Genomic DNA, 24001 nt, shown 5'->3' on the forward strand with positions numbered 1-24001 from the left:
CTTGGCACAGTTACCAGAAGACTTCAAACTTTCAGACAGTTTGCTCACGTCATATTTACGTTGTCTCTCTCAGTTGGAGGCTGCGCAGTAACGCTCAGCCATCACCGGAAAAGTGCCTCAAATATCCTTCACTGGTCTCCGTCCAGAGCAACGGGATCTGTTGGTCCACTTTATATATGTCAATGAGAGCAACGGCATCTGTTGGTCCAGTTTTTTAAATGTCTATGATTAAGAGAAGGGAAAAACAACGTAATCACGGGGGCGGTCCCTAATATTCCTAGGTAGCATGAACGCACCATAACAACTGCCATGACGTAACGCGTACGTGCTATGTGTTTTTCGCACTGCATTATGGTTCTTGTAGTCCGTTTATGATCTTCCTCTATCGTCTGTTGTTGTCAAGCTGTGTCTGTGCTGCACAATGATGTCTTCGGGCAGCACAGTGTTGCAGACAGCTGATTCTGGGAGTGGAGGTTTGTAATTTAGCGGAAACTTTGTAGTTAGACGCCAAACTCGTTACGTTTTTAGCCCATTATGCTTATCAGCATTAGCTACGTGACTAGCTAAGCTAGCCAGTTAGCTAGCTAGCATGCTAACCTGCTCGAGTTCTGTCGCTAGCTAAGTTCCTGGTGTTCACACTATTGCTGTCACATAACTAACGTTATATAGTTAAATTCACAGAGTTTTGTTAAGATTTGTTTCGTCCATTTTAGGAAACAAGAGGATACCGTGTTCGTTTTACGGCTGTAAGCGGGTGTACTCAGACATGACCGCTCTGGAAAGCCACATCAAGGACCATGACATCCCAGCTCAGTCTCTTCCAGGTAACTTAGCTCACGGTTCTGGAAGTAAATAAGATATTTCACCAGTCATTGGGCTGTTGAATGAAACGCCAACAACTCCATGGTAAATGCATCAACATTTTGGAGACTGACAATTCTGTAGGCTCACCTTTCCTCCGCTTATAATGTAGATAAATGACTCCCAATGTTTGTCCAAGGGAGAAGGGGTTGGCTGTAGCGTTTGGAATACGTTACCTGTTTTTAAGTGAATGTAAAGTAAAATACTAACACAACAATTTCCTTTTATTCATACATTGACTGTGTCATCACAAGGAGAGCTAGTTAGCTTATTGTGTGTGTGTTGGGGGGAGGGGGGTAGTATTTTGTTGGGAAGGAGTGGGGGACTGGTTTTAGGATGTGGGAACGTTTGAGTCCATTATAATTTTATTGATGCAACTTTGCACATATTTGTATAATTTTAAATGGTAAATGTGCAGTTTATTGTCCCAAATTCCCTATACAATGTACTTAATTATGAACCTGCTAAACCACCTGTGCTACCCTACCCCTAACCTTAGCCCTAACCTTAACCTGTCTCAAATAAGACCCTCATCATTTGGGACACTCAGTTTTTGGAAAATAATTTGGGACACTAAACTGCACGTGAGCCATTTTAAATTGGGTGTGAATGTGTTTTGTAAAATTGTTTATTCTGATGTTTTGTACTTCACTTGCATTGGATATTTGTTCTTTTCCTTACCTGCCCAGGGACTAGGGGTGGAAAATAGCAATTGTGCTACAACCTGGTGCAATGCACCTCTCCTTGTTCTTATACAAGGTTAATGTTTGATTGTGCATTGACCCTGTTTTAAAAAAATACTATACATTACATTACTGAAAGAATATATTTTAATTTTGACATGGATATTCCATGCTATGTGTCCTCTGCTGGACAACACTGAAATGCAATACACAAAAAACTAATAAAGATAGCACAAGTTTTTAAGGTCCAATCTGGCTTTAATTTTTAGATTTGTTGTGATTTGGGTTGGAGATGAGAGGGGCGGGGGGTTACGAGAGAAGAAACGACACCCCAGCAGGTAAACGCTGTGTGTCCCGTCCTTTAGGAAAGGTCTTGCTGTGCTCCACTGTCGGATGCAGTGGTTCCTTCCCCAACATGCAGAAACTGATGGAACATATGAGGCATCATCACAAACCCAACATATTCTTCCTGTGAGTTGGTCTTTGTTTTACTGTCCTTGCACTCTCTGCTGAGATACAGTGTATTCATCAGTAAAAACATGTGTTGTGCTGTGTATTTATTAATAAAAATGTGTCATACTGTGTATTCAGTTGTAAAAAAAGTTTTTGAGGAATGTAATGTTGCTTCCTTCCGCGTAGGTGTGAGAGCTGTCGCACGAAGTTGCGATCCTACCGAGGCCTCTTGACTCACCTGCACACCTGTTCCAAAATGTCGCGGGGCAAAACGAAGGCGACCGAACCGACGGCCCCCCTGCCTGCTGCGACCAACCCCAACGCGTCCTTTGCTGCCGTGGACCAGAAGCCCCCGCTGCTGGACTCCGTGTCCACACCCCAGCAACCACCCGCTCCAACCCCAAACCCAGACGCTTCCTTCCCCGCTGCCGATCTGAAGCCAGACCCTGCTGCCCTCCTTCTCCTCGGCCCCCCCTTCCTGTCTAACCCGGAGACCTCCCCTCCCCCGCAGCTCACAGAGGCCGACCCCCAGCCTCCGATCAAGGGCGAACCCTCCGATCTGCCTGTATTCTCCAACCTGGACGGCCCAGCAGCAGCAGCTCCTGACTCGCCTGATGCCCAGGGCCAGCACCTGACACAGACCAGGTCTCCGGAGCCCGTCCACGCTGCTCCAGAATCAGCTCCTCGCTCTCCCCCTGGGGCCTCCGTTGTCTGGAAGAAGGGTCAAGGTGAGCCTTTCCTCACACTAAAGGCCCATTTATGCTTCTGCGGGGGCTCCACGCGGAGCGTTCGCTGTATCCTACTTAAGTGGCCTGAGGTTTATACTTGTGCGTTTGTGCAACGCTCCCAAGCCCAGTCAAACCAATCACAGTTGTTGAAGTCAGACAGCTGCCTCCTTCATGGACTCATGGTGTTAGGCTGCTGCAGAATAATCAGAATCAGAAATACTTTAATAATCCCAGGGGGAAATTTTTTTTGTTACAACTCCAGATATACAACAACATATACAAACAACATAAATTATCCAGACTTTAACATATATATTAAAAACAAATATACAGTAATATATAAAAGATCAAATGTACAGTGTTAATGTGCAAATAGCACTGTACATTTGATATTTGATCTTGAACACAGGGGAAACCTACCGGATAGTAGCCGTTTTTTGGGGCATTTAAAAGAGCCAGGCCTGTACAATTATAGGGAAAACACTGCTATTGTGCAATATGTTACAGTAAAATAATTACTGTGTTGTCCAAAAAAGCCTAGATATAAAATATATGTCCTGACACATTAATGTACATTTTTGGTGTGGTGTGTCACTGTGGGCTGTTGACTTCATGGTTGATATTTATGCAACATTTAATTTGAATGGTGATGTGGCTGGAGAATGATAGTCATTAAGTGAATCTATCACTTTTATTATATGACTACTTGGTATCAGGCAGAAATGTATGCTCTCATACTTATGATTATGTCTCTCTAATGTACATGGCCATTCTCAGTTAACGTCCTCTCTTCTTATCCCACTGATGTGCCGATCGCCGAGTTCAGCAACCAAACTTTCTGAGCTGTCAAACTGAGAGAAGCCTTTTTCTGAAGTAGCAGAGACGTTTGCAGCTTTGGACACCATCAGTCACTCTGTGGTTGTTCTTTAACACAAGCTCCGACACCGTAGAGCTCAACGGTGACCGTCCACTCTTTGAACTGCTCTGGTTCCAGAAGTGTTTTTTCCCGTTCATTATCTCCGTTGACGTTTCGTTAAATGTTTTCTACAAAGCGTTTGAAGTCTGGAACCAAGCCAACCTTCAGCTCGAAGATGAATCGTGACCATAAAACATTTGATGCGGCGCAAAGCAACATATCGTCACCTTCCTAAAATAATGGTCTAAGTCATTTTTTTCAGGTTTTTCAGAAAACGCAAAAAACTAAATGGCCTAAGTCACACGCTTTTAGGCACTTAGGCCATTATACTAAAGGTGTGGAATCACAAGACCTGTTCAACTGAGGATCTAGGCAATTTTACCAGAGGTGGCCAGCACCATGAGGAGATGATTTAGGAAAAAAAATATTTTTTGAGGCCATTATTTTAGGAAGGTGACGATATTGAAAAACGGGAAAAAAAAAGGCAACGGTACAAGACTGTGTACAAAAACTATCAGAGGCTGTGGCTGGGTTAGCTCAGTTGGTACAGCAGGTGCACATCCAGAAAAAAAAGTTTTTTTGTGATTGTTGCGGCACGTTTTCTTAAAAAATGCGATGGGATATGCGGGATATTTATGCAATTTTATGCGATGAAATTGCGAGAACTTGCAAAAACTGTGGTTTCATCATGGCTTCATCGTGGGGTTTGCAGCTTTTCGATGTTCACGTCGCGTAATTACGTCACTTCATAACGTTCCCATGGCAACAGGGAAAAATGGCTGCTCTTGTGTGAAGCAAACGCAACATTTTTCAACTTTCTGCTAAGATATATGTGACTTTTTTGCAACGAAAATGCGGGGATTATGAAATCATGCAAGCCCCGCATATTTTGCGCGGAAATCGTCAATTTATGCGGCGAAAGTGCGGCGTATTTGAAAAAAATGCGGCCCCCGCATAAATATGCGGACTTTGGCTGATTATGCATTGAATTATGCGATTGCATAATCGCGCTTTTCTGGAGGGACTGATATATAGAGGTTTACTCCTCGACGCCGCGGGTTCGACTCCGACCTGCGGCCCTTTGCTGCATGTCATTCCCCCCTTCTCTCTCCCCTTTCATGTCTTCATCTGTCCTGTGGAATTAAAGGCCTAAAATGCCCCAAAAAAAGAAACAATTATCAGAGGCCAATCGGAGACGTCGCTGTTACGCTTAGGATTGTGGGTAGTGTAGTATTTCTCCAGAAGTTTGCAAATAAAACATGATTTTCTTTGAAACAAGGTTGATATCATACAGACTTCTGGCTTCTACAGGAGCCTCGGCTCGATTAGACGTTAAATATCCTCATGGAGAAAATTGGATTTTCACTTCCAGAACCACACTGTTGAGCTCCGTGGGATAGGAGTAAAATGGGCTTCGTTATCACTTGCCAATGTGTAGGTCACGGGAAAAACAACATTTTTGAATTTGAAATTGGTGTATGCAGCACTTTTGTTCAGACATTCATTTGTGCTTTCATCCATCAGGTCTGGCCTGCAGCAGACGCATCCTCTGGGAGCACACCAGAGGGCGCTACACATGTGTGCAGTGTGGCCACGTGGTGACCAACCGCAAGGAAATGACTCACCACATCAGCACCAAACACAGCGGTAACAAAGCCGCAGAAGATGCCGGGAGCTCTGCCTACAACACGTAGCGTGGAGCAGGAGGACACGTTTACGGAGTGATGCTTTGTGGAAGCAAATGTTGTCTTTATGTTCCATTTTAGGGCTGCACTATGTGAGGAATATACCTAATTGCGATTATTTTTGACTGATATTGCGATTGCAGTGTTTCCTTTTTAGGATTTTTTTTTTTTTTTAGCAGTGGGGGCAGGTCAGAATGCGACGCGCTTGTCCAAAATTCTCCGATATGCACTCTAACAATGCAGCCCTATTTCTGATATGGGGGCAGAAATGTTGCCGTGGGGGGCCGCCACGGTCAAATCAACAGAGAGGAAACACTGGATTGCGATATGATTCACGATATTGGAGGGAATGATCATTTTTCTCATTTTCATTGAAAAATATAAAACATTAAAAAAATGTAATTGATTATTGTGTGATTTTTTTTTTTTTTTTTTTTTGGCTTGATGGTATTTTTTTGCCCCCAACAGCTCCTTCCAGGCAGCGCTGCGACCGCTGCCTTCAAGGCACCTAACCCTAACCTTAACCTTAACCCTAGCCCTGACCATAACCAGTGCCTAATCCTAGCGCCTTCCAGGCAGCGCTGCCTGGAAGGCGCTGTTGGGGGCAAAAAAAACACCGATAAACAATTTTTTTGCAAGGATCTGTACCATGCACGGAGCAGTGATGTTGGATTTTGAGCTTGGCTTGCTCGGGGTGCTGTAAGGTTCCCCGTCTTTCCAACTCTAAAATCCGTCTTTAGGGGGCGTGTTTCCGACTTAGAACTTAAGAAATTCCGTCTTCCAAGTACAAATGGAACGCACTATCATCTTGTGTTTCTGTCAAGGGTTTATGTATAATACACCTTTTTTATTCTGAGCGATATGCCTGCAGCAGTGAGTTATTAACTTGATTATTTCGTAGTGATCTTAAACATTTCCACAAGGCACTGAAGAAATGAGTTTTTGCCTGTTGCTTCTAGGCACACACAATGGCTTTTCAATAAATATCAGACTGCTGGGTCACTCACTGTAACATGTCCTCTACACATTTGAAGCCTTCTTACCTTGATATTGTACATTACTACTACCACTATTCTTTTAATGCCATGTTGTGGACTTATTGTCATTCATTCTAGTTTGTTACGTTACGGCAAATGGCGAGCCGTTGGAGGTTGTTGCTGTCAGATATTTGAACTGTAGAATTTAGTACGGAAACCATTGAATCTGTCAACAGTTGCAGACACCAGGTGAACCGCTCTTACTTGACTATATTACAGAGGACTTCATCATGGTGTATGAATGTTTTGGCCTGAAACTGAAGATAAATACCTTAACTAGTGGAGACTGCAGTCTGTAATATTTGGGTATTGACAGGCAAACACCCCCATGTCATTACTCTTTTGTCTCTGCATTAAAAAACAACAACTACACTGTTCATCTTTAAAAACAGCTCACAAATATATAGTTTCATTTTTCAGAAAAGGTTATTTCCTAAAACAGGTGGTCATTGTAGTTTTTAGTCAAATGTCGCTCAATCAAGGGCGAATACTTAATTTGCTGGACTATTTCAGCTGCGGATTTATCCACATTTGGTGCTCTAGTGCAGTTGTTCCCAAACTGTGGTACTGCAGGTGGTCTGTGGAAAAGCAAAATAAAATAAGTTTTTTTAACCTTCATTTTACCAGGAAATTCCCATAAAAGTTAAGAATATTTATATTGATATACAATTTAAATTTAATTGTCAAGTTATTGTGTGATTACTAAAATAGGCTAGTGGCGCTCGGCCCTAACCCTAAAATCGCCAAATCCACGTGTTCTTTTTACTGTATAGATTTAATACTCCATTGTTATGGAAATAAGCCTGTTGTCCAAATGAGCCTGATTATGCCCTCAGGCACTTGAGTAAATAAATAAATGAAATATGTGACAGCCGTGGTGTGCGGTAAACTTTCTTTTAACGAGCCTGTTGTACTGATGCGATGACCAGTTATAGTTTTAGTGCCAGTAGGCCTATTAAGAGGTGTGGATTAATTCAGGTAGGACTGTGTGTAGACATTTTATTGTGTGTATTCTGAATGAATGCCTTTATTGTCATTGCATTTACGTACAATGAGATTGTAGAGCCACTCTAGTGAGGTGCATCATTATAAAACATACAGTATATATGTAAAACTCATCTTGCGACACATTCATTGCACACACACACACACACACCGAATACGTCACCCATCATTCATACCAAACCCTCTCGTCTTTCCTGCAAGCACATTCTAACCATAACACAAAAGCATAAGAACACAACTTGCCCTCACACTAAGTGGATAATAAATATTCTAATGTGATAAAGCGCTGAGTAACTGTGCAAACCGCCTCATTAAAAAAGTTTAAGAAGTTTAGCTTCATAATTTAAGACTGTTATTGCTTTGGGAAAGAAGCTATTCCTAAATCTACTAGTCCTTGTTTTTAGACATCTCTTAGTTCTGCGGTGGTCTGTGAAAATTCTTGATTACAAATAGTGGTCCACACACACAAAAAGTTTGAAAACCCCTGCTCTAGTGAGTATATGGGGCAGCAGATGACGTGCCCGATAAAAGAGAGGGCGCTTTTAAGTCCCGCGCCCACGGGACAAAGGGGACCAAGGGGAAAACAACTTTCCGCTCTTCATTGACTGGTATTGTGTGAAGGTGCCTCCTTGTCGATTCTATCTGCTAGTAAACAGAAAAATGCCCTAAAGCTGCTGTGTGGCGGGATGTGCAACGCATTGCTTGAAGCCTGACCAAGATGAATTTTGTGTAATACCGGTATGTGATATCGTGACAATCCAGCTGCCGAGGAAGAAGATATATCAGGCTTTGGATACACAGTACTGGTTCACGGTTAGTCTAATGATGGGCTTCACTGACACTAAGAGACATTGTCCTATCCCTTAATCCTTGTGTTGCTCTCGGGTCAAGTTTGACCCGTTCTCAAACGTTAAGTACAATTGCAAGTACTTGATCACTACTTTTAATTGAATTTTGGGTATTCAATTTTCATCATCAAAATGGATTTAAAACCTGACTAAACTTTGACATACACGCCTGTGATTATCCATCAACATAAGTTCGTGTAATATTAGTCAAAATAATTCATTTCAAAATTAGGTATAATTTCCTATAAATGAAATGTATTGACCATGAATTCCAAAAATAAAGCGTAAAACTAGTGGTAAGTTGTTGGTGAAAAATGGCATCGAAAAAAGTGCTTTAAAAAAGGGACAAAAATGTTGGAAAATGTGTCAACAGTTGTACATTTTTACTCCCCAACTTGCACATTGTTTATCTATATCTATTGAAACAGTTGTACATTTTATTTCCAAATTGTATATATTTTAAATATTGCTCATCTTCTATTATTATTTCATGTATATTGTTTACTATTTTTTAATGTTTACTCATGTGTGCTGTGTGTCTGATATTTTGCTGCTTCAACACCGTTATTTCCCATTTAAAAAAGTTAATTTTAACCCAGGACAAGAAGTGCATGGTCAACCGGAAGACAACACAAGGGTTAATTCACAAACTTTGAGCAAAGGATGCCACACTTTGCTTGTGTGCCGGATCCTTTTTCCTTTTGATGGTGTTTCTGAGTGCATGCTCCATTTCACATACTTCTTAAATTCTACACCAAACACATTTACAAGAAAGACAAGGTCAAAAAAGCTGTTTTTTTTATTCGGGTCGGTCAGAATGAGCGGATACAATTACTCGGCTGCTCAGAGTGCCAAGACATATTGGTCAACTCAGGCTAGCCTCCATGCCTCTGTACATCCATACATGCTCCTGAACATCCGCCGGGTCCTTTCCCTCCTTTCCACTAGCATTACCGCCAAGCAACGAGCGTCATGATAATTAACACAGAGACAATACCACATGATGAGGTCCCACTTGATCACTAACGTGAATTATTAGACATAACCACATGCAGACTGAAGTGCTGTTTTCAACAAACAAATCCCATCACGTGGATGAAGGGGAGTCATTGTTGATAATGTATATTAAAAAAAACTAAAACATGGGAAGGGCTAATCCAATCACATTTTGTACACATTTTGTTTTTTAAAAGATGTAATGCCTCATCTCATCTTACAGCCCTGCAGTTTTAATCTGTACATTTCTGTTAATAAAACAAAACCTAGAAATTAACTGGAAATTAATGTTTTTTATTTCACATGGCAGGTTATCAAGAAGAAGAAGAAAAACCCTCGTAGTAAACAAGTGCATACAAAAAAAAGGTTTTAAGTGCCGACTGTCCGTCCCCGGGTCAGGCAAGGTTGATTTTTTTTTTTTGTTTCATTATCACAACTATGTTCAGCTCAGTTCTCTTGAGGCTTTAAAAAAATCTCTTCTGGTCAACTGCGTACATCTTGCCTGCCGGAAGCTTCCGGAAAAATAAACTGTTGCCTCTGCTCATGTTGCCCTGGAATGAAGAGAAGACAGAACAAGTGTTTAGTGGTGGCTGGTGGTTACACTACACGTGTAACCAGACAGCCAATCCTCAGCATTGTACATTGGAATTTTGAAGTAAAAAGAATTTGGGCGTCTTGTAATGTCAAAGGAATCGTTTCTGTGACTCCTATTGAGAAAGCTCTAAAATACAGGGAGTAGGAGCCAAACAACTAAACTCGGTCAAGTTGTTTTTACTAGTCCCAGCACTCGTGTGCATACATGTCAACAATCGTTGAGCTCCAAGCTTAGGCCTCCTGCACACTGGCTGCGTGGCGTGTCCGTTTTTATTTCGGCTCCCACGTTAACAGGTTAGCTCAAGGCAGCTACACGCCGGGCTGACGGCTGACCGTCGGCAGAAAAGGCAGTTGGACTGATCAGTCTCCCTGAGTTGGTCAAAAAAGTGCTTCGGAACACACCAAAGCGACGAGACGTAATACGTCTCCGTAACAGCAGGTGGCGCTAATCTGTATTGTCGCCCAAAAAAATGAAAACCGGCAGCTGATTGGACGAACGCGTCACCTGGGTCTGGCTGCTGCTTCCGGATTTTTCAACTGGCCATTAATGGCGACTCATTCAGAATACGATCTCATATTGTACTAAAATAGTTCACCGAAACGTGTTTCTGAAAACATTAACATTAAGCGAGAAATAGGCCGTGCAGTTGCTGAATCTGTCTTCATTTCAGATCGTCAAAGGTCAGTTTAAAAGATTTTCGTCAGATTTTGAGAGACTTAGTCACGGTCTTGCCGCTCGCCATTTCCGGGTGAGTCCCGACTGCCCTGTCTCTTACGGAGCATGTCAGGTCGGCCAAAATGAAGGCCGACGGCTCCTCCAACGGACAACGGCACAGAACACACTCGAGTCACCGACGTCGCCAGACTGTCCAACGGCCGATTATCAGCCCGGTGTGCAACTGCCTTCAGGCGCGGCTCGAGCCACGCCGAAAATGCGTGCATGCTAGACATAGGACCAACGCCTATTTTTTTTTTAATATACAATATATACTAATTATGTGTGACTTTTTGAGAAAGTGACAGCCCCAATTACATGAACTGAATCTGTGAAAAACTAAAATCTTAAAGCTGATACGTATCACCAAGTACAAGCACTAAGGTAGCTGTGATATATCAAGTCTGTTTTTCATCCTCTGCTCTGATTGGAAAAGCTATCAAAGCAGAAAGAAGAAGAAAAAGGTCAACAATGGTGAAGAGAAGCACTCTGAATACTTCAGAATGTCTGCACGATTCGAAGACCTACTTCGTCGGATCAAGCCTTTCATTCACCATAAAAGAACTCATCTTAACCCAGTAAGTTTACAAGAGAGACTTGCATCCAGTTGCCCTCGAACTCCATGCTTCCTGTTTCCGCTTTGTCGTGCGCCGCTGCGCGCACCACCAAACACTACAAGCGCCTGCTCGAAGTACGGCAGCTGCTACGGAAACCAAAACTTGCGTGGGAAATTTTTAAAACGACTCCCAACTTGGAATAGTTTCAAAAGTTACGATTCCAAGAAGGAACCGGGCGCTTCTCGATGCCCAGTCCTAACCCTACCCCTGTAGTGCTTAATGTGACGTCTGTATCTATCTACACAGGCGTTTGGCGTGGGATGTTGTTACCTCTCTGCTTAGATGCCTCCAGCAGTCCACCCAGGTGGGATATACTGATGCATAGGGGGGCAGACCTCCAGAAAGCCTGGGAGGACAGCGGAAACACAGAAAGGCGGCTTGATCAAGATTCAACATTCCTTTTATCGTCATTCAGCAAAACACAGAAAAGGTAAGCATGAAGGAAATTACGAGCATGGCTCCTTTAGAACAGATTGAAAAACAACAACAGGGTAATACAATAGAGCTCTATGAATAAATATATAAAAAAGAATAAATCATTTCCAGCAGAATATTTGTCCGAACAACGTTGTGATGGATTGCACTTAACCCCTGTGTTGTCCCCCCCGGTCAAAATGAACACTTTTTAGACAAAGTTTTTAACTTTCTGTCGCTCTTTACTAAGTTTTTGGCACTCCCTCCATTACCACCACTATATTCACCACTAGAACCAACGTATTAACACTAGTTGAACAATAATTTTTGGAATTCATGGTCAATAAACCTCATTTATATGAAGTTCTCTCATTTTTGTGTTAGAAAAAAGCAGAAATAATGAATGATTTTGACAGTTAAGTTCAGAGAAACGAAGGTAACGGATAACCACAGACATGTCAAAGTTTAGTCAGGATAATGCTATAAAATTGAATAAAACACCCACAATTAAATGAAAGTAGAGATTGGATCCTTAATTTCACTTGTGAAGAGCGTTGTATGGAACCATCCACGTTATTTTGGGGCAATTTGGTTGAAAGAAACCCAAAGTTCTGATATAGAAACTTTAAAAAAACGGGTCAAATTTGACGGTACGGTTAAGTAAATGAATACGTAATAACTTAATAACTTCCAGTAAAGCACAGTTTAGTGGTGTGTAGTTGAGAAGTCTGATAGCAGGTGTTTTTGAGTCTTGTCACTTGATCCAACTCACCCGCAGTTATTGACAGCCATGAGGTTCGACACCAAAACAAAAGGGTACGTCAGCATACTGGCGAAGAACTGGAAGAGAAGAGCAGAGGAGGAACGTGATCCAACAACGAGCTACAAGCTGACTTGACGGACATGCTGCTGATGTGTGTCACACTCACCCCGGTCACAGCCTGAGAGCAGTTCTTGATTTCTCCTGTGTGACTCATCTGTACAGGAGGAACAGAGGAACAGCGTTAACTCTGGATCTGAGCCTGGGACTGGAGACTGCTCAACACAAACCCCTCAGCAGCCATCAACACAGCACGACGGGTAGTGTTCCAAATAGTTCTGTCTATGTCAGAGGTTTAGTGACACACAACCAGGGCTGTAGTGGTGAAATTGTTAAATTCCCATAGAGGCAGGCAGAGTTTTATTTTTAAAGGACAGTTATTTCACAGATCCAGGATACTATGCATCCTGGTAGTAAAGTTCCCTTGGCCTTTGGAATTAAAATAGCCTCACATCATCACATACCCTTCACCATACCTAGAGATTGGCATGGGGTACTTTCCATAAGCTCATCTCTCAATGCAAATCAAACCAGCTATTATTAGGCTAACTGAAATAAAACCATGCCAATCTCGAGGTATGGTGAAGGGTACATGTGGTGTGTACTTTTCTTTTCTTATTTATAGTGTGTTATCATAACACAAGTTATATCAGGACACTTCATCATATAGAGCAGATCAAGAACACTATAATTTACAGAGACCGTTAGATACCTAATTTTATTATAAATCAAATGATGCCTATTTTTTCATTTTTCATTTATTGCTCAAATATGTCGTTTACTTGGAGTATGCAGTGATTACGGGCCATGCCAGTAGTTTAAAAATGTGCCTCAATTCTGAAAGGTGCAATATGTAATATATTTACTTTAATAAATCCCAAAATGACCCTAATGCGTCATCAGATATTAAGGAAACATGCTAAGTTGAAATACTATGTTTTCTGACAACAATGCTAATGCCAGTATTTTCTCCTTTTGAAATTTCCGTTCCGTGACGGAATATCTGTTTGTGTTTTGGCCTGTGAGTTGGTTTCAACTGCCCGTTTAAGACAGCCGGGCCGGGTTGCCAGATATACCTGTAAAAACTCAAACCCAGCGCGCTACAGCTCTAACATTAGTATGGTGTTTGGTGTTTTAAGCCCCCAACGTAGTCTTCTAGGCAGCGCTGCCTGGAAGGCACTAGGATTAGGCAATGGCTAGGGTTAGGGTTAAGGTTAGGGTGAGGTGCCTTGAAGTCGACGGTCGCAGCGCTGCCTTGAAGTCCACGCTGAGGGCTTACACACCATTGAGCCGTTGGTACACAATTTGTACTGCAGTAACTATTTTAAACACTAGCTGTCAGTATTACATATTGCGTTACATATTACACCTTTAATTTATTAACACATGCAAAACTGATTAAGGAACTTCCTTCCTTCAACTGTTTTATCTCCTGCATTGGTCGCTCTGTGTTAACAAGATACAAAAGTGCTGACATTCCAGATACAATGTTCCAGCTTACGCTTTGGCTACATTGGACGCGTAACGTATGGGGGCCGTTCATGGAGCGCATGTGCCGTGGAATGCATCTTTTAACCGGCTACACCAGTTCCGCACACTCGGCGTAGGATTGTGTGAGTCACAGGCGAGATGGAGAGCTTCTGCTTTGGGATTGTTGTTGTTTCTTCAGTTTTTTTGGAGCCGGCACGGCGCTGTGAAAACTTCAATCTACTGTCAGCTGTTATCAGAGGACGCAGGTGAGGGGAAACAAGAAATAAAAACAGAAACTCTCAAAAAGAAACGGCCAATACACTCACTGACAGTAGGGTTACTCAAACTTGACCCGATATTTCCCACCACTATCCTTGGGCTGGGCTGGGCCCTTGATCAAGCATTTGTGTTTTTTTAATCATTACTTTATTAGCCTAATTGGGTGGGGAGAAAGCTATGCCACAGTCATGCGCAGCGTCTTCTCCACTCGCACGCTGTATGGCTTAAGTGCAACATGGAGCTTGAAGATGTAAGAAAAAAAATGAAAACAGGAGAATTAACTTTGAGCAAGTTTGGAGGAAAGTCGGAGGTATGGAACCATTTTAAACAAGTCGTGGGCAGTGACAGCATATGTGTCGGCTTTGTCGAGTGCATTAAGTGCGGCACGCTGCTCGCCTATGACAGCAAAAAAAACATGGACTTGGATGATGAACAGACACATGAAGCAGGCTTGCCATGGCAGAAAAGATGATAGTCAGCCTTCAATGTCCTCTTTTGTTACTTCTCCAAGCATACCCCCTCTAAACTGATTTCTGCAGTTCAAACTACTCGGAATTGTAGTTGAGAATGTCAGTTAAAAACGGCCCACGTGTTAAAAAATTGTCGGGTTTAAAATCGGGCTCGGGTGTGCACAAGGGACTCCAGTTAGAGTGCACTAACAGGAGTAACGTGTGCTCAGACCCCATTTCTGTACATTTACCCTCCACTAGGGCAGAAGAGAAGCGAAAGAAGTGACAAACCGAGTCATCGATGGCGTACGTGTTGATGAGGTGAGCCAGCAGGTTACAAATCCACAGAGACAGGACGTCACCGAGCAGACGAGGAATCAAACCACTGGAACACAAGAAAACTCCATCATTTGTGATTAAAACATCAGGATTATGAGGACAAATAATCAGCATGCTGGATACAAGATCACACGATTGTAAAAAAAATAAATTAACGAGTCAAGTTCAGGTTACAATCCAGTTTGAGCCTGAACCACTTCCCATTCTCAGGCTGTGTACAGTGCTGCCGCCTGTTGTACAAACACCATATTCACACAGCCAAATTCATTTGTAACTACCCTGTGTGTGCACGCCACACATTGTTTGGGCTTTTTGCAGCTCTAACAATGTTGCACCACAGTGAAAATAATATTAAAAAGCACAGTTTAAGTATAATGTAATCAATATGTCTACAAAGTACTTACAGTCCCCCAAGGTGGCCAATTTGGGTTTTTTTTCTTTATGTTTTTTGTGTGCATATAACCAAACATATTTTGTTCAATCGTGACTCTACAGTCATATATAGAAACTGAAAAGTCTGAAAAGTCATAATAAAAGAAAACAATAAGTGTCCAAGACAAAGACGTACAAATCCAGGATCCTGAAATCTATACATCAGTTAGGTAATGAACTATTTCCACTGCCATTAATCATCCATTTATGAATGAAAACATTTGCTCTGACTCTTAGTGCGTTTTCACACCTGAAAGTCCGAACCAAGGTCCGGACCATGGTTAAATGTTTTTGTTACATTGTATACATTTGATCCGGTAAGTTTTGGTTTCACACTGCAGTTATGCAAGCGCACTAAAGATCTATATGTGACAAAACTACGTCCTGCCGTCATCACATGCGTGAGCTGCGTCTCCAGATACTTATAATTGATTGGTCTGTAGACGGGCTTCCCCGTCCTCTCATCTCCTCTCTCTGTGTCAGAGTTTGTTCAACTGCTGCGGCTCTTTTTGTTTTGTTGTGATGTTGAGAAGAAAGACACTGGAACTTTCTTTCTGGAGCATTTGTTCAGAGACAAACGGAGACCTACACTGTACATTTACTACAACTTAACAAATCAACTGCTGATGTATTCTCAACTCTGATAGCCGACAGCTGTCTGCTCTGAGCGCATTCACCGTCACTCACTCTCTCATGTAGCCTACACACTAAGCACCGAGCTATTAAAAAGGAGCTTCCCCGGTCTTGTAACACAAGGAGAGCCTGCCAGAGCTTTTTGTATTTGGTCCGAAAGTCCTAACCATCCAAAAAATGCTTTCACACTATAAACGGACCGAGACCACCTCTTTTTATTGGACCAAATTTTGGTCTTTTGATCCGGACCGTGGTCCGGGGGAGGTTTCACACCTGTAATTTTGGATCAAACTGAAAAGTCCAAAAGTCTGGACCAAATGAGGTATGTGTGAAAACGCCCTTAGCTGGTGTTTAGAAGCCATCATATACACCAGGGGTGACACTTTTAAACAATGGTTGTAGCCTATTCGACAACACAGTGAGTGCCGTGCACATATGCAAGCACACAGCACCAAGGCAAACAAATCTAGGGTGGTATTTTGCCTTTAAGTGATGAAAGCACACCAAAATGATTCAAAGTTGACCATCAAATCAAAGCACCAAAAACCTGGTGTATTAAATAGAACAAAAAAAGACAAGGAATGTAAAACGTACGCAAAGAAGCCCAGGATGCCCTCTTCTCTGTAGACTGTGAAGATGGAGTCAAACACCCCGCTGAGAACAGAAGAAAATATACATATATTTTAAGGTTTTTACTGATTTTCATGGCTCTTGTCATTGAGGTTTGTGTCTAAAACAAGAAAACTGTACCTGTATTTTGTTTCTCTCCCAATAAACTGGACCATACATCGCAAAGTAATCACTGAAAAACAAGCCGAGTAAAACATAGTTGACATGCAGACCGGTTTCCCCAGATCCAACCAAAAACATTCAAATGTCTCACAAGTGAAAGCACAAAGCTACATGCTTTGAGGCACGGTGCTGTTAGCCAGTTAAACCACGTGGAAGATTTGAGCAGTTGCAGATGTTCATGACATACCATGAAAGGGATGCGTGACGACAGTGGCACAGGAGCGAGCTATCATCTCTTTGGTCGTCTGTGGAAGAGACGGAAGACAATCAACGGAGATAAGGCGTGACATCATACATTTACGTAGACGTGACTGATTGCATCTTTTGTAACTCCATTCTACACATGCCTGGTTTGAGCCTAAAGAGAATATAATAACTAGAGCCCGACCAAACGGGCAGATATTAGGCATTTTCCAAACTATCGGTATCGGCATTTAGAATGGCCGATAAATGAATATTTATAAAATAAAAACGGACAAAACACCCTTCAACCATGTTCTGAGTGTTGCTCTACAACGTCCCTGTTGGCAACACTTTGACTTTTGGTTTGTTGTTGTGTTTTTGTTCAAAAGGACTTTAAGTTTCATGTCTTAAGTTTGTATTTTTATACATTTTATTTATCAGAACTTTAATATATTTTGATGTTCCTCTGTTCTGTTGTGATAATTAAACAAAAGTTTATTTTTAAACTGCATTATATTATTTTAGTGAGGACGTATAAAGAACTACAAATACCTAATGTTAGGGAAATCTGTTTATGTTTTGTTACGGGTTTCTGGATTTAAAAAATAAATATATATATATATATATATATATATATATATATATATATATATATCATAATATCTGCTTTTTAAATCACCAAATATTTGTATCCATATCGGCCTTAATAACCAACCTTGCCAGACCACAATGAGAGAAGTGAAAGCTGGTTCGCCTGCTACTCCAGTTATTTCCTCTCTTTAAAAAAAGAAAATAGGAGCCTGGCACGCCACATAAAACGCTTCAGTTCACAGAGAACAGTGAAGGCATCCGACTGTTTTAACTGATTATTCTCTGGTTCAGCTCAGCTAGAAAACACTCCACTGAATCCGTGGTGTTCATTAGCAGGTCTGTGTCTAACCACATAGGATATTAGTTTGTTAGTTTATTAACGTTTGGTTTGTAGAGACACTTTAAAAGACAATGTTATTGTTGGAATAAATAACCTACACCAGTGGTTATCTATATGTCGTCGCACGTTTGCCATCTTATGGACATAAATAGATATTTCAATCGTTCAAACTTGTTTTTTATTCATTTATTTTTATTTTTTACTTATTTTTATTTTAGAAGGAACACTCAAACGTCATTTTTGACCAGATTTGACAGCTCTGTGTGTATTGGATTGATCAGAGGAGATGAAAAATGAAAGGAGCCTTGTTTGTGCCTGTCACAGTCGTTTGTGCGTTTACTCACTCTCGTTTTCAAGCTCAACAGCCAATCAGAATCATGAATTGGCTGTATGGCCGACAGCTGCCGATGCCAAATCAACATGTTGAATCGGCCAAAAAAAGGCTGACGCGGGACACACCAAACAAACTAGGGCGGCGATCGGCTTGGTGTGTCAGGGCCTTTGGGCTACCGACAACCTTATCTTGACTTCAACTGTTCAAATGACTTTAGCGGTTTAGATAACGCACTCGACTGTCCAGCTGCTACAGGCGTGTGATCTAACCACAGACGGGTATTCTTTTGGCATTTGGCGGGGGTTCCCGTTGTATAACTATAGGGGGAAAACACTGTTTATTCTGATAGGCAGATCGAACATTTGTGATTTGATTTGAGTCCAATACATTTAAAGATTAAAAATACAAACTAAATAAATGCATGAAGTGTAGCGTAATAAATGTAACGGACACTGAGTTTGTTCTAGTTCTTGTTGTGTCCTCATAACTTTACTAGGGCTGCGAAATATTTAGGTGTACTCAGTTTTGCTGCTTTCGGTATTCTGCTAAAATACAACAAGTGAAAGGAAATCATTTCCAACTGTCTTTTATTGAACAAATTGAACATTGAATATAAAATGCACCACTAAAAAAAAAAGAACGACAGTTGTGTGTGTGTGCGTGCGTGTGCAGTTTTCTACTGATATTTTCTTACAACTAACGCAAGTGTTATTCGTGATATGTCGCAGCCTTTCGCGATGTGTATATCACGGCAGTTGATATTGCGATGACGATGAAATAAACGATATATTGTTCAGCCGTAAACTGTACCGGTGTCTTACCTCGTTAACAACGTGCTGTAGGGAGCCCTCCACAGCCTTCTGCTGACCTCCCAGTACCTGGACAACACAAACAGACCTCAGCATCATCGCTCATCTAGCTTCAACTAGTTTCTAAACTAGTACCAAAAAAAAAAACCGTCTTACCTGAGGCGTGCCTTGTTCCTGACATTTCTGTAAGAAACTAGAGGTTAACATAATAAAAGTGCCCTTGTGAATGATGATGTTGTACTGGCAGAAATCAAGAAGTCAGTTTATCCTACCTAAGTAACATTTCAAATCTACGGAGCCCCCCTGGTCCCACTTTGTCACAAAAAATGATTTATAACTATCTACATACATACATACATACATACATACATAGTCTATCTTATCTTACATCTCTGTAGAAGTATATGATTAGACTATTACTTCTATCTGAAGAACAAGCTAGAGGTGTGATTACATCCTGTGATCTGTTCAGGCCTACCTGCAGAACTTTGCTGTGCACTATGGTGCCGATGGAGCCGGCACAGAGCCTGGGAACAAGCCCATTGAAGAGACCTGCTTTCCCATCGATCTGGATGATGTGTTTTGCTGAAACATTTGGAAAATACAAAGGAGAAGTTATAAAAAGGGCTTTAAAAAAAAATATATATATATATATATATATGATGTTTAAAGTAGATGCCTTAAGAAACCACAATCATGAAAATAAAAAAATTAGGTATTTCAGATTGACACAGGAACTGTGACCCATGACCTCAACGTGAGAATTTGTCACAGTAAGGTTGTGAAGAGAGGTGTACACGGCGCAGTGGTCAAAAACAATTAACTGGTGAGTTTGTGTTTTTACTCTGGTATCATTCACCTTTCAAGTGAAGAGAACCAAAATGGCATATCAAAATGTAACTTAATCAGAAAGCACCCAAAGATTAACTCCTGAGAGATCTGACAGAAGTCAGGCGGACTTTTATCTGCTCCGCTACTTTTTCTGCTATTTTTTTTTTAACATGACTTTTTTCATGATATTCACAGCCTTTGAAAAAAAAGCTAAACATTGCTTCAGGGTTTCCTGGACCATACCAGTGGTTTTGCCCCATAAATACTCTGTGCTTACAACTTGCATTACTGGAAATCCATGTTGCATTTCATGCCAGCAGCGCTGTCATTTTAAACTGGGTTGTTCCAACCTTCCAAGGACTTGTTGGTTCAGGTAATTTGAGTACCCAATCAAAAGCTGAAGGCAGCTCCTCTCTGTGCGCTGTAAAAAGAATACACCGTTGTGTGTGTGTGTATGTGTGTGTATGTGTATGTGTATATATATATATATATATTTTTTTTTTACTTATTTAACTGTATAGTAAAGTTCAAAGACAGTGTTTATATAGTGCAATCCACATGTTTACATATTACAGTAAATAATAATGAAATAATCTAAATACTACTAAGTGTGGTAAAGCCACATATTTGTTTTTATATTTCTGCAATCTGCACTTTAGTTTGTGCGATTTATTTCTGACTTTCATATGATTGTTTACACCAGGCTTGGTCAGTGCTCAGTATACTACGGTGATTGAAGTAGATAAATAAAAGATGTCATTCATATAAATTCATGCATCACCTAATTTCATCATCACATCCAGGCCTGGCCTCCAGGAAAGAACAGTTTGTTTAATCTATCTAATCTTGTGTTGTTCATACTATACAATGATTTATTCTTTGTCTTTGTTGAATAATACAGAAGACAAAGAGCTTAGAAAATAATCGCATATTAAATCGCAATACTTATGAAAAAAAAAAAATCGCAATTAGATTATTTTCAAAAATCGTTCAGCCCTATTTTTTTTTTAAATGCCTTTGCTAATATTTCATGACGACCAACTGATATGCAACAAAACTGCCTCACATCCCGACAAAACATCAGAAATCAAAACAAAATGGGCATCCGACAGCCCTCAGTTCTGCATAAAGCAACCCAACCTCATTTCCTAAACGTGTTGCCAAATTTACAAGTTGTTCTCATGTTTGAATGTCCAGTCATTTTTGGCAAGAGGCAAAATGGAATCAGACTAGGTCCGATACAATCTCATTAACACTTCCAACATAGCTTAGGACAGACATGTCACATTAAAATAAAAGCTACAGCAGCACAAGGTTAAATACCCATAGAGAGACATTAAAAGCCCATCTCTTCCTGTCTTCTTAGAGCACTATAGTCTATTCTGCATTTAAACTCTGGTGGTTTTATAAGAATTATGGCTAACTGCTCCTCAGATCTCTGCAGAACGCCGGACAGCTAGCTAGACCGTCTGTCCAATCCGAGTTTTCTGTTGCATGATTAAAACAACTTTTGAATGTACACATTTTCCACCAAAAGAAGTTCCGTCCCGAGGTTATTTTCCGCAGCGCTGTGGAGGAGGTTCTGGCAATGCATAGTCTCGCTTTGCCAGACCTTCTGCGCTGCAGAGAGGGTCTGGCGAGTTCCCACAGCATTCTGGGATGGGAGAAAAACGTGCTCTGGTTTATTGGCTTTTCTTAAACCAATCACAATCGTCTTGGGCGGTGCTAAGCGTCGGACAGAGCAAAGAGCACTTTCAAAAGTTGTTTTAGTTGTGCAACAGAAAACTCAGATTGGACAGATAGTCTAGCTAGCTGTCTGGATTTACCCTGCAGAGATCTGAGGAGCAGTTAACCATAGTCCTCATAAATCCACCAGAGTTTAAAATGTCAACACAAAGGAAGACCAAGGCAACGGATACCCAGTCTAAATGAGTGAAATCTGGCGAAATTTCCATCGGTAACGGAGCAATCCCGGAAGTGGAATGTCGTGGATATAAAGTAGGCAAGGCAAGAGCACTGTTATAAGTTTAACAGATTCCATTTCTGAACAGGGCTTAATGTGGACAGTCAGACTCACCATAAGCAAAGAGTCCAGGCAGCTGGTGAACTTGTCTGCCAAAGAGGTTCCTGCCCAGGGAGGGAGGGAGCGGCTCATGTCCTACCTAACAACACACAAAAGAATAAAAAGTGATAAGAAGCCATATTCACTGGAACTGTGTGCACTTTCATTATGTCTCAGCACCACAAACAGGCTCACCCACACTTTTTGTATGGCTCTCCCACACTTCCTGGTTTCTATTTGACACATTTAATGTTGCAATTTTTGCCTCAATGTTTAATCTTCATAAAAGTTTCTCTGTGCGCTAAGTTACTTATTTTGTCTTCAGGGTTCAAAATTAACCTTTTCATCCCCCAGCCAAATGGCTAGTGAATATACAAATTTTACCAGCCACTTGTTTTTTGGCTAATGAGTGAAGCAACGCTACCAGCCACTTACATATTTTACCAACCGGTTTAACAACTTTGACAGTAAAGCTAAAAGAAGTGTATTTGCTGTAACGTTGACTTTAGCTAATTAGCAACGGCTAGTGTTAGCTTACAAGCTATTTTAGTGGGCCAAAGGACACCGTTCAGTAAATGACACAGGTCCCCGAACAATGTGCTCGCAACGCAGTCATTTGTGTTCTTAATGCGTTGTTCAATATACATAACGACAGTTAGCTAGCTAGCTAAGAGTGATGTGTGCTGTAAAACTTCTGAATATCCAGAATGTTAACGCCAAGACATGTTTGCTCGTACTTGACCTTTTAATGTTAAACAGGTCAACAAAGCCATATGTGAGAGTCTTTCAGCAATGGAAATCTCTTTGTCAATTCTGGAATTGTTCTAATATGCAGCAAAAGTGGATAACGTTAGATATGAGAACAGAGCTGGTCGGCTAATGTTAACCTAACGTTAGCTAGCTGTTATCTCTAGCACTTCGATATAAAGCAACCCAATAGCTTGTTTAAAAACATGACTAGCTATGTATCTGGGAATATGTCACAGAGCGAGTAAGTGTTCTTGTACATTATGCATACAGAAAAAGAACGAAGCAGAACTACACATCAGTACAGTATAAACTTTAAAATTTGGTTCACACGCTCACTTCCGCCTGCTACAGAGTATTTTGAAACAGAAGGTCATAGGGACAGCAGAACGACCGTGTAGTTGCTGTTGTTATCGGAACATTTGCTGCTATGTATATTAGATGCATGTTTAATTAAAGAGTCCATGATAGTGATTTACGAAAGGGCTCAAGTCATGTTCTACACTAAACATGAATCTACTAATAAGTGAGGCAACATTAAAGTAAGTGGAGTTTGACAGTTGCCTCTTCAGGCTGCTAACGTTAGCTAACGTTAAGTTAGACTGCATTTACATATCCTAACAGTGACCAAAGCAGCTCCTGGGCCACTGACATCTTCCCAGCGGCTGCACAAACACTTTTCCTCTTACCTGGATCAGGACTTTAATGTACATCAGAGGGTGGGAGAGGACGGTGAGCCCTGATCCCAGCAATATTTGGCCACACGCGTCCGCCATTTTTGGAGAGACAGGGGAGATAGGAAGTTCGTCTTGCGTCAGAGCAGGCGATGGCGCCCATATTTTATGTAATTATAACGGTACCGCCATCTAGTGTTCTTCTTCCTAAGGACCCCGTACTTTTTTCATAATAACAAAGTAAATGGTACAATGGTACATACACTATAGAAGAGCATTAGGGCCACATGTGAAAAATGTATTTGAGTTCTAAGTTTAAAGTTAAAATTCTGAGGAAAAAAAGTCAGATTTCTGAGTTTATTCTCAGAATTCTGATTTCACACAACATCAAAAAAAGGCATAAACAATAAGGAGATGAAGAAAAAATAAATTAAAATATAGACAGCATTTTAAAATTATATAGGTACTCTATACCAAATAAATGGTACAATGATGTATGTTAAATAGCTACACTTTTCTTATTATGAACATGTCCCAGAGACTGCATTAAATATAAAAAAACGTTATATTACATTTACCAAGCCGAAATCATGAGATGTAGACTATCATGAAATAAAATCAATGAACATTGCTTTCAAAATAAACAATAACATCTTTAAGACTC

The 24001-nt window shown here is 41.0% G+C and overlaps 2 protein-coding genes across 2 annotated transcripts; one reads left to right on the plus strand and one right to left on the minus strand.

Annotated features, from left to right (window-relative positions):
* Nucleotides 1–321: 321 nt before the first annotated feature.
* znf414 (zinc finger protein 414) lies at nucleotides 322–5695 on the plus strand. Its single transcript, XM_031292764.2, has 5 exons — nucleotides 322–473; nucleotides 714–824; nucleotides 1910–2015; nucleotides 2184–2725; nucleotides 5166–5695. The coding sequence occupies exons 1-5, from the start codon at nucleotides 422–424 to the stop codon at nucleotides 5333–5335; spliced, it is 981 nt and encodes a 326-aa protein (XP_031148624.1). The 5' UTR covers nucleotides 322–421; the 3' UTR covers nucleotides 5336–5695.
* A 3297-nt stretch (nucleotides 5696–8992) lies between these two features.
* On the minus strand, nucleotides 8993–23541 carry mtch2 (mitochondrial carrier homolog 2). Its single transcript, XM_031292706.2, has 13 exons — nucleotides 23353–23541; nucleotides 21932–22016; nucleotides 19502–19608; nucleotides 19180–19206; nucleotides 19036–19092; nucleotides 16954–17011; nucleotides 16725–16776; nucleotides 16569–16628; nucleotides 14862–14955; nucleotides 12482–12529; nucleotides 12325–12392; nucleotides 11409–11484; nucleotides 8993–9763 (listed from the first exon to the last, which is right to left on the minus strand). Exons 1-13 carry the CDS (start codon nucleotides 23437–23439, stop codon nucleotides 9677–9679), a joined length of 906 nt encoding a protein of 301 aa, XP_031148566.1. The 5' UTR covers nucleotides 23440–23541; the 3' UTR covers nucleotides 8993–9676.
* Nucleotides 23542–24001: the final 460 nt, after the last annotated feature.

This window comes from Sander lucioperca, chromosome 3 (genome assembly GCF_008315115.2).
Source record: "Sander lucioperca isolate FBNREF2018 chromosome 3, SLUC_FBN_1.2, whole genome shotgun sequence".
In the NCBI taxonomy this organism is placed as follows: Eukaryota; Metazoa; Chordata; class Actinopteri; order Perciformes; family Percidae; genus Sander; species Sander lucioperca.

Bases quoted from the DNA above. Each gene is read 5' to 3' on its own strand.
- znf414 (XM_031292764.2), top strand. From the start codon at position 422: ATGATGTCTTCGGGCAGCACAGTGTTGCAGACAGCTGATTCTGGGAGT. The intron at 474-713 runs GTTTGTAATTTA...CGTCCATTTTAG, and splicing joins AGCTGATTCTGGGAGTGGAG to GAAACAAGAGGATACCGTGT. The intron at 825-1,909 runs GTAACTTAGCTC...CCCGTCCTTTAG, and splicing joins CCCAGCTCAGTCTCTTCCAG to GAAAGGTCTTGCTGTGCTCC.
- mtch2 (XM_031292706.2), bottom strand. From the start codon at position 23,439: ATGGCGGACGCGTGTGGCCAAATATTGCTGGGATCAGGGCTCACCGTC. The intron at 19,609-21,931 runs GTGAGTCTGACT...CAAATGTTTCAG, and splicing joins GCCTGGACTCTTTGCTTATG to CAAAACACATCATCCAGATC. The intron at 11,485-12,324 runs GTGAGTTGGATC...CTGTCCTCCCAG, and splicing joins ATGGCTGTCAATAACTGCGG to GCTTTCTGGAGGTCTGCCCC.